Source organism: Mandrillus leucophaeus, unplaced genomic scaffold, assembly GCF_000951045.1.
Source record: "Mandrillus leucophaeus isolate KB7577 unplaced genomic scaffold, Mleu.le_1.0 Scaffold1, whole genome shotgun sequence".
Taxonomy (NCBI): domain Eukaryota; kingdom Metazoa; phylum Chordata; class Mammalia; order Primates; family Cercopithecidae; genus Mandrillus; species Mandrillus leucophaeus.
The window spans coordinates 14,969,141-14,982,646 of NW_012098097.1; the positions used below are offsets into that span (position 1 = coordinate 14,969,141).

At 64.1% G+C, this 13,506-nt stretch overlaps 1 protein-coding gene across 1 annotated transcript in view; it reads right to left on the reverse strand.

Annotated features, from left to right (window-relative positions):
• The window catches only part of AATK (apoptosis-associated tyrosine kinase), a 22,410-nt gene extending 13,177 nt beyond the window's left edge, over positions 1-9,233 (reverse strand). The window contains exons 1-6 of the mRNA XM_011967883.1: positions 9,105-9,233; positions 5,839-5,983; positions 3,269-3,348; positions 2,615-2,733; positions 2,406-2,493; positions 1,315-1,448 (exon numbers count right to left, since the gene is read on the reverse strand). Of these exons, the coding sequence (XP_011823273.1) occupies positions 1,315-1,448; positions 2,406-2,493; positions 2,615-2,733; positions 3,269-3,348; positions 5,839-5,983; positions 9,105-9,149 (611 nt within the window). The 5' untranslated portion in view covers positions 9,150-9,233. The remainder of the gene's footprint in view (positions 1-1,314; positions 1,449-2,405; positions 2,494-2,614; positions 2,734-3,268; positions 3,349-5,838; positions 5,984-9,104) is intronic.
• Between the last annotated feature and the right edge of the window lie 4,273 nt (positions 9,234-13,506).

The following is a 13,506-nucleotide window of genomic DNA, read 5'->3' on the forward strand; positions in this document are numbered from 1 at the left end:
GGCACTGGAGATGCTGCCACCACCCACCCCTGCCTAGGGCCCTATCCTGTGCCCAGCCCCGAGACCTGGGGAGGGACCGTTTGCGTGGGCCTCCAATGTTACGATGCAGATGAGAATGGGGCCTAGAGAGGGTGAGGACCTGCCAGAACCCACCTGACCCGTCCACGCTTCTCCAGGACCCTCTCCTCCCAGCCCTGCTACACCATCACCCTCAGCTCCCCAGGAGGTGGGAATTGATGGGGGAACTGAGGCCTGGAGTATCCCAGGGGTCCTGCCAGCTGCCAGAGTCCAGTTTCAGGGCCCAGCCCTGCCATGCCCACTCAGAGCTGGAGCTCTCTCTCACTTGAGCCACCACCGGCCCCAGGGTTGGGTAGGGTCTGCAGAGAACTCGGGTCACCCCTGGCACTACCTCCAACCCAGCCTGCCTCGGCTGCTGGCTTGGACCCCCTGCCTGGCTGGTCACGTGGGTGTGCGGAGGCGTAGGGTACTGGGTAGATATTACCACACCTGCGGTATTACTTCTGTGCTCAGGACTCAGGGTGGGGACAGAGCCCAACCCAGGCTGTCCCTCCCCACATAAGCCCGTCTCTGTGTGCTGGGGGTTGCTATAGGCCCACGTGTCCTGGGCCTATGGGGTGGGATGGGATGGGATGGGGTGGGGTGGGGTTGGGGGCAGGGCAGCTGGGGCTCGGCAGGCAGGTCGGGAGGCTGGCAGCTACCCTCTTCAACAAAATCACTGATGCTGGAGTCACCTGAGTCATCACTCAGCACCAGGATATTGTTGGAGAGGACGGCCGTGCGGCATCTGGGGCTGGCGGGGCCACATGTCCTTCGCCACTTCTTCCAGCATGTACCCCCGGGGTCCCCAGGGGCTGGGCATCCTGGCCCGAGCAGGACAGAACCCTCCCTCCAGGGTTCTGCGAAGCAGGGCCTGCTAAGCCCTCCCTTTGGGACTTGAGGGAGACAGAGTGTGGGGTTGGCGTGGGGCTGCAGGGTGGTGGCTGACTGCCTCGGGGACAGAGAACAGGCCAGCTTGACAGTGCGCATTTCTTCGTCTAAACCTGCAAAGTGGGTGTCAAACCATTGTCTTCCCAATTTTTCAAAAATGTCATAAAATCCCTTTGTATAGCGGTTGTTTGATGCTGCATGAGATGAACCTGGCCGGTCCTCGCAACCCCCTTGCGGCAGGACCCGCCCCTATGCCCTTCCTTCAGGGGAGGGGCCGAGGCCCAGAGAGGGCCCCAGTCCAAGGGTTACAGCAGGGAGGGGCCCTGGCCTAGGGCTTCCTGGCCACTGGCCCGCGCCCGCCCTCACCTGTGCACGTAGTTGTTCCGATGCAGGTGCAGGACGCCACAGGCCACCTCACAGGCCATGCGCTGCAGGGTCAGGGGGTCGGGCGCCATGGACTCCGCCACCCGGCAGCTCCGCAGGTAGCCCTTGAGGTCCCCCTGCAGAAAGGGGGCATGGCGCAGTCACCAGCAGACTGGGGACTGGCCACCCTGGAAGGTCCCTGCCTACCTCCCCAACTCCTCCACCCCTACCCACAGCTGACGGACAGCAGCTGCCCAGAGCAGCCCCGCGCCCTGCACAGTGGCTGACACCCAACAGTTCCTGGAGAGGGGCCGTGTCCACCAGGGCTGGGCTGGACTGAAGGCTCCCTCTCCACTGCCCCTCAGCCAGCCCTGGGCAGCAGGAGTCCCTTGGCCTGTGGTACAGAGAGAAACGCAGGGCCCCGGTGGATCTGCTTGATGGAGCCTGGGGCTGGTGGTCGAGGATTGGTCGGCAGCCCCTGACCTGCCGAAAGCTCAGCTCCTGGGAGGGCCAACGTTAGGAATCCAGACGCCAATGTGTGAGGGCCCCTGTCCCAAGGGAAGCCAGCCGGGGACCCAGCCCAGCCGCGGGCAGGCCCGGCTCAGTGCAGGAGCTGTGTATGTGCAAGGGGGTGGGGGGCAGGTCCCTGGCGGGGGTGGGTCCCTGGGGGGTGGTGGTGATGGGCAGGCCCAGGACTCCAGGCAGCCTGGGGAAGTGGCCATCCCCAGTCCCCCATGACAAACTCAAGCCTGAGTGAGGCCGTGGAGCCCCAATGGAGCAGTGGCCCCCAATTGGCCCAGGATGCCTCCTCCTGAACCACAGGGCACACAGGCAGGTGAGCAAGCAGCTGGCAGCTCCCCAGGGGTGCAGGGAGTCCCAGCCCAGGCCTGTCCTGTGCCCAGCCCCCACAGTCCCTCCCCAGTGAGGCTGGGTCTCCCCATGGCCTCCTCTGGAAGGCAGTGGGGTAGGGTCCCTGGGTCTTGGCTTTAGGGAGGATGTGAGGCCCCCAGGGAGGGGGTGGCACCAGACACTGGCAGGGCAAGGGAGGGCCCCGGCTCAGCAAAGGCCCCTGGTCCCCCTGGGCAGCAGCTCACCAGCGGGCAGAACTCCATCACCAGCAGGTAGGGCGTCACCTCGGCACACTGGGCCAGGCACTGGAGCAGGTTGCTGTGCTTCAGGGCCCTGCAGGAGTGGACAGGCGGCCCCTGACTTGGGAGGAGCAGGGGAGGGGGAGGCGGGCCGAGCAGGGGAGGGGGAGGAAGGGGTCGCACAGTGTGGGCCTTTGTGCCCGATGGCCTCCCACCTGTAGGGCTGCACCTCCTCCAGGAACTGCATCTGCTCCTGCACGCTGGCGCTGGCCTGCAGCTCCTTCACCACCACCTGGGCACTGCTGACGCCAGAGTTCACCTCCCCCAGGAACACCTGTGGGACAGCGTCACCCGCGGCTGCTCCGCCTCCACAGGCCCCGGCTTCCAGGCCTTACTCTTCTCCCACCCGCCCCACCCTGGCCCCCAGGACAGGCCCCTTCTCCTCCTGTGCCCAGTCCATTCACTGCAGTGCGGGGTGTGGGTTCCGGAACCCTCCCGGCGACCCTCTGGCTGTAATATTCTGAGTCTTTTGTGTTATATCTCTCCCCAAAGTCTCCCGCTGCTCGCTCTCTCTCTCTCTCTCTCTCTCTCTCTCTCTCTCTCGGGGTTTGAAGTGAGGAAGAGGGACCCAGCTGTCTCGTTTAGGCCAGGATTGGGGGAAGGCCAGGACCAAGAGCCTGCTCCTCTCCCTCCCAGGACCCCCTAGGGAGAAGGGGATGCAGCCAGACTCTGAGGAGGGATCCAGCAGGGCCCAGGGACCAGAGAAGGGACCCTCGGGGCTGGGGTGGCTCCCAGGAAGAGCAGGTCTGCATCCCTGTGTCCCTTCTGCCTACCAGGCGACAGCCCTCTCTCCCAGGTGGGACACATACCTTCCCAAACCAGCCATGGCCGATTTCCTTCAGGTATAGGAGGCTGTGCCGGCCCAGGTCCGTGGACTTGAGGAGCTGCACTGTAACCAAGCAGGGGGCTCAGGGACCCAGTGCGGCCTTCACACCCCCCAGCTTCCTCACCTGGCCCCTAGAGGGACTGCCCGCTTGGCCTGTTCTGGGAAACTGTCCTGAGTCCCCAGCACCAGCTGGCAGCCTTGGGGCTAGCATCAGGAGCCAGGGTCTCTCGAGATCAGGGGCTGCTGCTTCCCAGAAAAGCCACGGAGCTGCAGGCTCCATCCGGGCATCTTTCTGGATAGGTCTGGAGAAGGTGCCTGAAGCCACCGGAATAGCTGGGCGAGGGACAGCAGGGCCCGGAGCCGGACCCGCCACATGGGCTGTACCAGGCAGGCAGTGTGGCTGAGCGAGAGGCTGGGGCCACGGCACAGGGAGGGCACTGGAGCGGCCCACCCCCACCCTGCCGCAGGCTGGCATCCCACGCCAGGCACACCAAAGGCTCCTTTGTTGGGGGCTGCTTGGCACAACCCCGCACGGAGCACACTGGCCCATTCTCCCTGAGGGCCAGGCCGGGTGAGGTCAGCGGGAGGAAGGGTCAGTGAGGCCCGGGAGGAAGGGGCCAGCGCTGGCAGAGCCCACTGATGCCTGCCCACGCCCCGAGGGATTCCCCGAATTCTGCTCCCACGCCAACTGCCCAGAGGGCTGACGGGGCTGGGTCTGAGCCCAGCTGCCAGGAGAGCCCAGGGGGAGGGGGCTCCTTCCAGGGCCCAGAGACCCAGAAAATGTAGAGGTGGGGCAGGGCAGAACTGAGCATGTGGGCCCACCGGGCGCTGTGTCCCGAGCCCAGCCTGTCTGGACAGCCCTCTTTCACCCTCGGGCGTCCAGGCCCACACTGTCCCTGAGCAAGTGTGGGGGTCCTGACCGTGGGTGCTGAGACAGTCCAGAGGCCCTGGGCACTGCCGGAGGCGGCCGTCCTTCTCTGCGGTCCCTAGCGGGTGGGGCCATTGCCCAGGTTTCTCCCTGCTGACCTCTGGGGCTGCTCTTCTGGCCTCACCCCAGTCTCTCTCCTCTCTAGAAGCACATGCCCCCCGGAAAACTGAAACCAGAGCTCTAAACGTAGAGAAACAGGTAACCACTGCCTTCTTCCAGGTCCCTGTCCGCTGACCCCCATCCCCAGGACGGTCCTCCAGAGGTGGCTCGGAGAATCTGCAGGGGCACATACCTGCCCCTGGACCCAGGGGCAGTAGCCCCTTGGATGGTCCCTGGCAGCTCCCAGCAAGGTCAGCACAGGGCTCAGGGACCCCCGCAGCCATCCGGGAATGTCAGAGGGCCTCGTGCGCTGAGTGGGTGGCTGCAGTCTTTCGCGCCCGGCCACAGATGTGCTCACAGCTCAAGTGCCAGCCCTGATTCCTGCCTAACTGGGAACCTGTCCTCCAGGAGACGGGGCAGAGTAGGACAGGCGCTGAGGCCCTGGCTCCGAAGCTGGGGGCTGGGGGCCCTCTCTAGGTCCCAGACCAGTGCCTTGGGTGCCAGGCTGCCACGATGAAGGCGAGGCTCGCAGGGCCCAGCCAGGCACGGCTCAGAGCCAGCTCTCAGGGTCCAGCCAGGCACAGCTCAGAGCAGGTGAGGCAGCCTTCATGGCACTGTGGTAACAGGCCCAGGTGCCAACAGAGCCCAAACAGGGCTGGCAGGGGCCCCTCCCACTGGCCTGTCACCCCTCCTGCCTGTGTTCCCAGAGGAGCTGGGGGTGGGCAGTGATGGGGGAAGCCCCAGGCTGGAAGCTTCCTGGGAGGGGGCCTGAGATCTGATGGTTCTGGAGGGACCCCCACTCACCACCCAGGCTCCAGGACAGAACTGGGAGTTCCTGAAGCCTGGCCATTCACCCCCAGCCTCCCCCAGCACGTCCACCCCGTGTGAGTGGTCGGCCTAGGACCCTAAGATGGGGGCAGATGAGGCTGTGGCTGAGGGCCCTGCCTGCACCTGCGCTCCTGGGTCAGCCCCACCCCTCGGCCCCTCCCCCCAGCCTGAGTGAAAGGCTGATTCACCACCCGCCCACAGGGGCCCCACCAGGGCCCCTCCTCCCGCCATGCACAATGGAGTCCGTGTCCCTGAAGGGCTGGCGCTCAAGGGGGCAGGAATCTGGGGTCAAGCATCCCTGGACTGCAGAAGAGTCCCTGCCCCCAGCACATGGCCATGTCCAGGACCAAACAGCCCGCACCCCTGCCCCAGTGCCCACCACTGCCCCTGTGCATAGCAGCCCTTGGGCAGGGCAGGCTGGAGGCCCAGGGCTGTACCAGACCCTGCCAACCCCTGGCCGGCCCCCAGGCCCAGGAGAAAGAGGTACATGGACCTTTGGCCCCACAGCACAGCCTGGGACGCAGCCACAGGGAGTCCAGGGCCGCACACTGCGTCTACCCCACCGGCCACTCCCAGCCCCGTGCTGCTCCCACTCCAGAGCTGAGTCTTCCGGTCTCCCTGGCGCCCCCAGGTCACACCCAACACCCAGCACCTGGGCCCCGGAGGGAGGCCACCCCGTCTCCCCACCCAGCCCTCACCTGAGCGCCCAGGCTGCTTGGCCATGGGCAGGGAGACCTCCGTGAGTGGCAGGACGTACACGTCGGGCCCGTTCTGTGCCGCCGTGGCTGGGGAGCCCTGTGCCAGGTCAGCCGCATACTCATCCCCCTCCGCATTCTCAAACTCCTGCGGGCCGGGCCGGGCGTGAGCAGGGCTTCTCGAAGGTCCAGGAAGGGTGTGGCTGGGCCTTTCCAGGCCCCTTTCTTCCAGGGCCGAGCTCCCAGGGCAGGACAGGAGAGGGTACTTGGCCCAGAATTGGAGCCCCCACCCCTGCAGGCTAACGGCCCAGCACCCCTGCTAACTGCCCTTCTGTCTCCTCTTGCTGACCCCCACGCCCCCCACTAGGGGCTCCGTTGTCCCATAAGGGGCCAGAGGCAGATCCCAGAGCCAAGAGGACCCATCTTAGACTCCAGAAAGGGTGTGATGAGCTGTAGGCACCAGCGCCTTGGCCTGGCCTCAGTTCCCCCATTGCTCCCTGGTGGGCAGCCCAGGCTGAGCCCCACCTTGGGGCCTGAGGGCCTAGAGGCAGGGAACCAAGGGACCGAGGTGAGGGCACTGAGGCCAGCTGGCCCTGCCCATCCAGAATCAGCCCCCAACACCTCTCAACCACCCGCATCCCCAGCAGCCCCTCACCTCAGGCCCTGCCTGTGGTTCCACCCTCCCATGGGGCAGCTTCGGGGACAGGAATTCCATCGCCCCCTGTCCCACAGTCCTGTGGGAGAAGCAACTAAGCAACCCCCTCACTGCGGGGACAAGGAGCATTCCTGGGTGCCTGGGAGCCCAGAGCCCACCTGCCACCGCCATCCACCCCGACGGACCTGGACCTTTGCCTGGTGGCCACACCACCTCCGGAGCTCCCAGGACTCCTTAAGAGCCTGGCCCCGTGCAGCCTAGGGCTGGGCCACTCCCTGCCAGGCTGCTATTTTGAAATGCAGAGGCCACACCTGTACAGGGGAGACCCCACCCCCAAGTCCAGGGCACATTCCTGCTCTGAGAGCCAAAGTCTCCAAAGTCCTGGGCCAGCTGAAAGCAAAGGCCCTGGGCACACAGTGACAGCCGCAATCCCCGAGCACTCGGTACAGCCTCTCTGCCTCCTCACAACTCCCAGTGCCCCGGTGGGGAAACTGAGGCTCGGATGGGTCAAGGGACTTCCCGCTGGATCCTGGCCAGCACCCGGGCTGGTGAGTCCGAGGACAGGCAAGTGCAGTGGGAGGGGAGGCCTGGGCTCCTCACACACTCCGTGTGACCCTGGGGACGCCGCCCTTCCCTGGGCTGCAAAAAGGGGGGGGTGGGTGGCTCTGTTGGTATTCCCGCAAGCCTGGCCCAGCCTGCACTTCTGGAGCACACGGGGATGGGGGATGGGGGATGCAGGTGCTGTGTGGGCAACTCCCCCTCCCCAGGACCCAGGAGACCACCCCAGAAGCCCCCTCTTGGCCCCCCAATCCCAGCCCTGGCCCCGCCCATCTGGGCTTTGTGGAGGGGCCCAGGTCACAGATGCCATCTCTCCCTGGGGTCGGGCCCGGGCTCCAGGCATTACCTGCTGCCCGGGGGCCGGCCGGGTCCTGCCGATGCAGCGTGCAATCAGGTAGCACAGGGTCAGCATTGGGGGCCTGCCCAGCCCCTTCCCCCAGCACAGCTCCCCACCAGGGAGTCCGGCACAGGCCCCCAAATCCCAGGAGGGAGCCCAGTGTGGAGGCAGGACTTCCCAGAGGCACGCTGGCGCTGGAATGTTCCGGGCACCATGTTCCCAAGGAGGTGAGGAGGGCGCAGGAGGAGGAGCTGTGGCCAGCCCTTGTTTGGGGCCTTGTTCTTACAGTGCCCTGAGGAGGGGCCACTGATACAATAGCCCCACATGTCCCACCCAGGCCCCACCTCCACTCCTGCCCCCGCCAAGACCTTGAGGCTGTGGCCTCAGGATGCCCAGGAAGGCGCCAGCGCGGCCTGGCCCGGCCCCTGGTGCCAGCAGGTCCAGAGGCACGTCCCCAGGGCAGGGTAGGGGCTCTGGGCAGGAGCGCAGACCCCACAGCCTGGAGCCACAGCTTTGCTGCCCAGGCCCGCAGCTGCTCATTGGTTGACGGAGCCTAGGCCACCTCAGAGGGCTCTGGAAGGGTGAACGGGCTGGAAAATGTGGCCTTTGGAAAAGGCAAAAAGGCCACATTCAGCACCGTCACCTTCCAGGCCAGCGAGACAGGTGGGCAGGGCCAGATCCTTGGCCCACTCTGCGTCATGACATACCGGGGCAGGGAGGACTCTGGGGCTGTCTCCAAAATGGGGGTGACGCTGGTGGGGGCACGGGTCACTTTGTAGAAAAACGCCCCTGAGATATGGACGGGGTGCTGTGTGCGCCGCAGAACGAAGCCTCCCCCCTCCCCCTCCCTCTCTGACTTCTCCTGGCGTAAGAATCCGACCTCTGGCCCAGGGATGGGGCTGACCCCCGTGGGGGTGTGAACCACCAGAGGTCCAGGCCAGGGTGTCGTTTGCTCTTCAGCAGGAATGGGGCCCATGGAGACTCCGGGAGGGGTGGGCAGTGCTGCCCGGGGCTCTCTCTGCCTGGCCCTCCCTGCTGCTCGGAGTTACAGTTGGAAGTGGGCTGGGGGTTGACAGTGGGAGGAACAGTGCTCGGCACCTGTCCTTGGCTGGGGGCCTTGGCCTCCAGAAGGGCAGCCTAGTGAGGCCAGGCCTTGCCCTTGGTGATGCTCCCTAACCAGCAGGCAGGCTCCAGCATCACACACCGCCCCTCCAGAGGGCAGAAGATACCCCAGGCAAGGTGACAACTGGTGAGAAGGTATCTGTGCGGGGAGCTTGTCTGGGCGGCCCGGACTTCCCCTTGCAGGTTGAATTCGGAGGGATGTGAGGGCCCCCTGCAGAGGCAGCTCCTTCACCAGGAGTCAGGGGCCTCTAGGGAGGCAAGCCCCCTCCCACACCAGCTCCAGAGTCCCCGACGCCCCCTGAAAGGCTGTCCTCAGCCTCCACGAGTGCTCAAGCCCAGCCCCAGGCTGGAGTGGGAGCATCAGATCACGCCCCAACAGACGGCTTCAAAGTCAGGGAAGCTGGGGCAGGTTCCTGAGGAGGAGCTATGGAGTCCCTGGGCCAGGGTCCACGTGGTCCCCAGGTGGCCCCGCAGCGACTACGGCCACCTAGCAGCCACCTTGGTGGCCCTGGGAAGGACAGAAGCTCAGGGTCAAGTGGACGCTACAGGCCTTGCCTGCGGGATCCCACAGCAGCTCCCGCGGCCCCCAGGCCTCACCTTGAACCCGATGCCGCCCTTCTTACAGCACAGGCAGGCCAGCATGAGGACGATGACGGCGAAGAGCCCGGAGAAAGACACAGCCACCACGGCGAGGGAGGATGGCCAGGACAGCTCGCTGAGCGGGGCACCGTCTGCGGGAGAGCAGCGCAGTGAGAGTGGCCATGGCTGAGGGCCGGCCAGGCCCCTGCCCCTGCTCCAGGCTCCGCAGCCCCAGTCCAGGCTGGGCCTCAGCACCTTGACCTCTCGCCCCAGACCCCACACCTCACAGTGTGGTGAGCAGGTGGCCAGAGCCTGCAGTCAGTCACTGGATGCCGCCCCGGCCTTGCCAGGGGGACATGGGGTTGGCAGAGTGGCCAGAGCCTGCCCAGTTCCCAATTCTAGGGTTCACAGATACCCCTCTGAGAAGTCAGGGTCTCAGGGGCTACAGGGGGACCCCCATCTCCCTCCCGGATGCCGGTCACCCGACCTTGCCCCTCTGGGGCTGGGAAGGGACATGGACTCCTCAAACACAGGAGACCATGTTGCTGGCTGCTATCTGCGGGCCATGCATCAGGCTCCGGACAGCGAGGGCTCAAGGCTCTTCCAGCCTCTGAGGTGCGGGGACCTCACTGTCCCTGAGAAGGTGGTGCTGCCTCTGCTGGGCAGCAGGGCTCCTGCGTGCCTCCAGGCTCTCCCCTTGCCAAACCCACTGCCAGGCCTCTGGTGCTGTTTCTGTCCTGGGAACCGCGGGGAAACCCCCTTCTGCAGTTGCTGGTCCACGGAGCCCCTCATCTCAGAGGGAAACTGACAGTACAGCGTCCCTCCCAACACCCGAGTTTTGAGCTGAGCCCGGCTTCCAAATCAGGACAGCTGAGCTGAGCCAGGCTTCGAGGAAGCTCGGTCCATCTGCTGCCCACAGGATGACATGGTGGGGGCCAGCCTGGGTGTCCCCTGGGCAGGGGAGGGCACACTGACCCGCTGGCTCCATCCCCTGGGCCTGCCCCATCCCACCACACCCAGCTCCAATCTGTGCCCTTCCCTAAAAGCTTTCTGTCTGGCCATCCTCCACTTGGCCCTGGAGATTTCCTGGCCACCCCCAGTGCCTCTTGCCACTGAGCACCTCCAGCTTCTCAGCTCCCCAGCTCCCAACACCCCTCAACACCCCACCTCCTGGCCCAGCACACCCCCAAAGCTGTTGTCATCTCTACCCCACTGGACCAGCGATGAAACAGGGTCAGCGGGAGCAGGGTTGCCCAAGGTGGCACAGCTGATCTCGCCTGGCCTGCTCTGCCAGGGCTGCAGGCTAACGGGGCATCTGGGAAGGCTGCCTGGAGGTGGCGTGAGCTAGAAGACAGTGAAGGCACCCTGGGCTTCCTGCTCGGGTCTCCAGGTTGTTCCCCACACCCACACACGGGGAAGAGAGGACCCAGGACGGCTTGGAGTGAGGACCAGACAGGGCTGTGGGGACAAGGAGGCAGGGGCGGCCCGCAAAGCAAGACCCGGGTTACTGGGGCAGGAAACCAACTCTGCCGCATGTGGAGAAGAGCCAACGGGTGGGGCCGTGAACAGATGTCGTCCCAGGCGAGGTTTCCAGGATGTGCGTGTGTGTCATGCGTGTGAGGACACCCCGCACACCGGGTAAGCCCCTCTGTGTTCTCACACCCGTACGGCAGGAACACAGGCAGAGGCTCACAGGCACTCAGCAGGCCCCGCCCTCCGAAGCAGCCAGTGCCTTCTGGGACTGCGCGTTGCCATGGTGCCCATCTCCCAGGCTCCATCTGGTGCCTGCCTGGCATCGGTCCACACCCCTCTGCCACCCTCGCCCACGCCCTCCTGGCCCGTCTCCTGGCGGGCCTTTCCCTCATGGGACACACTGGGTGAGTGAAGGAACCTCTCTGTGGCCTTTTGGGGCCAGGATCTGGACTTCTGTCCTCAGAGCCGGCAGAGCCCTGGGGCTGGACAGGCCACCTGCTGGGCAAACGGCAGCCCCAGGAGGCCCGACCTCAGCCTCCCCCTCAACCTCCCCTTCGGGCCCCTCAGCCACCCTGGGCTCCCCCACCCCAAGACCCTATCCACCCCCCGTCCTCCCCCGCACTGAGGCAGCTGGCCCTGGGGCATGGCCCTGCTGGGTCCCCTCTCCCCTCTAGAAGGCCCCGATCCCAGTGCTGGGCGGCCATGGGGGGTCATTCAGCACCACGTGCTGACTCAGTGGAGGGCAAAGGTGGGCAGGGGCACTGGGCAGGCCTGCCCATGAGCACAAGGCCACGTCCCCTGAAGGTGGATGTGTAGGCGTGGGGGGTGGCCACACAAGCCAGCCAGAGCCAGAGGGTTGCAAGGAGAGGCAGCACACAGGCTTTCCAATCCACAGAAACAGTCGGTTTCTGGAGCCCCTGCCAGCGCCCAGAGCCGCAGAAACCACAGTGGATCCCATCTGACAGCGGCTGTCTGAAGCTCCACCCAGAGACCCTCCCTCATCAGAATCACTACCACCCCTGCGGGGCGCGATGACTCACACCTGTAATCTCAGCACTTTGGGTGGATCACTTGAGGTCAGGAGTTCGAGACCAGACTGGCCAACGTAGTGAAACCCCATCTCTACTAAAAGTACAAAAATTAGCTGGGCGTGGTAGCACAAGCCTGTAATCCAAGCTATACAGGAGGCTGAGGCAGGAGAATTGCTCAAACCCAGCAGGCGGAGGTTGCAGTGAGCCGAGATTGTGCCATTGCACTCCAGCCTGGGCAACAGAGTAGGACTCTGCCTTAAAAAAAAAAAAAAAAAAAAAGAATTACTGCCATCTCACTTTGCAGATGAGGACACTGGGGCCCATGGAAGTGAGGTGGTTTGTCCAGGACACCAGCGAGTCCAGGCCCTGTCCTCATGTCCACGAGAGGACCCTGGACAGAGGAGGGGGTTCCCACAGCCTCTCAGCCGCAGGTTGATGGCTCCCTCAGGCCCATCTGCTCTCGGCCACCCTGGCACCCACAGCCTAATGCACCCACCACCACCTCTGCATTCCCAGAACCTTCTCTGTGCCCTCGTCAGAGGCACCTGCTGCCGGGGCCCCACTGGCTGTCAGCTTGCAAGACAGACCACGCTCTGACCCCAGATGCCAAGGGCCAGGCCTAGTACCCTGGGCACCATGACAGTTGTAACAATCCAGCACACATAGGTGCCCACATATGTGCATGTGTGAAAACACATGAAACATTCATGTGCACACACATGAAAACACATGAAACATGCATGCACACGTAGCATGCATGCAACCATACCTGTGACCGTGTGCACACACTGTACACGGGCCAAGACATGTCATGCACAGACGTGCACACGTGCATATGCATGTGTACATACCACACACACACATCCACATGTGCACATACATAACCACACACGAGCATACCCACACGCACACACCCACATGCACACCCACATATGCGAGCCCACGCCCCCACACTGGCGCGAACACACCTACACATGCAAGCACACACACACGCACACACCAACACAGGCACACGCACACACCCACACACACGCACACACAACACACATGCGCACACCCACACACACACACACGCATGTACACCCCCACACAGGCATACACACATGCACACACCCACACACACACACACCAGCATGCACACATCCACATGCGCACACAACCCCCACACGTGTGCAAACATACCCACACACATGCACACACATACACGCATCCAGACATACCCAAACAGGCGTATGCACACACACCCACACACACGCACACACCAACACACGTGCACACCCGCACAAACACACGCATGTACACCCCCACACATACACACATGCACACACCCACACGCACGCACACACCCACACCAGCATGCACACATCCACATGCGCACACCCCACACGTGTGCAAACACACCCACACACATGCAGACACACCCACATGCACATGCATGCATGTGCACACACACGCATCCAGACATACCCAAACAGGCATATGCACACACACCCACGTGCGAGCACACATGCGCATGCACACACCCACACATGCGCATGCACACACCCACACATGCGCACACACACGTGCGTACACACCCACACGCACATACCCATACACTCGTAGACACAGATACCCACACGTGCGTGCACACATGCACACACACATACCCAGACGCGCACATAGCCACCTGCACCCACACACAACTCCACAGGCGCACACATGAATGCACACATGTGCACACACATCCCCTGACTCAGTCCCTACTACCGGCCTGCTCAGTATCATCATCCTCAGTTTACAAGTATGAAAACCGAGGTTCAGGGATGTCACAAGCACACCCAAAGGGTGGCCCGGCTCTGCCAGCTCCATACCCTGCTCCAGACGCCACGCCTGCCCCTCCACAAGCCACGCGAAGGCTCCACTTATTTCCTTGG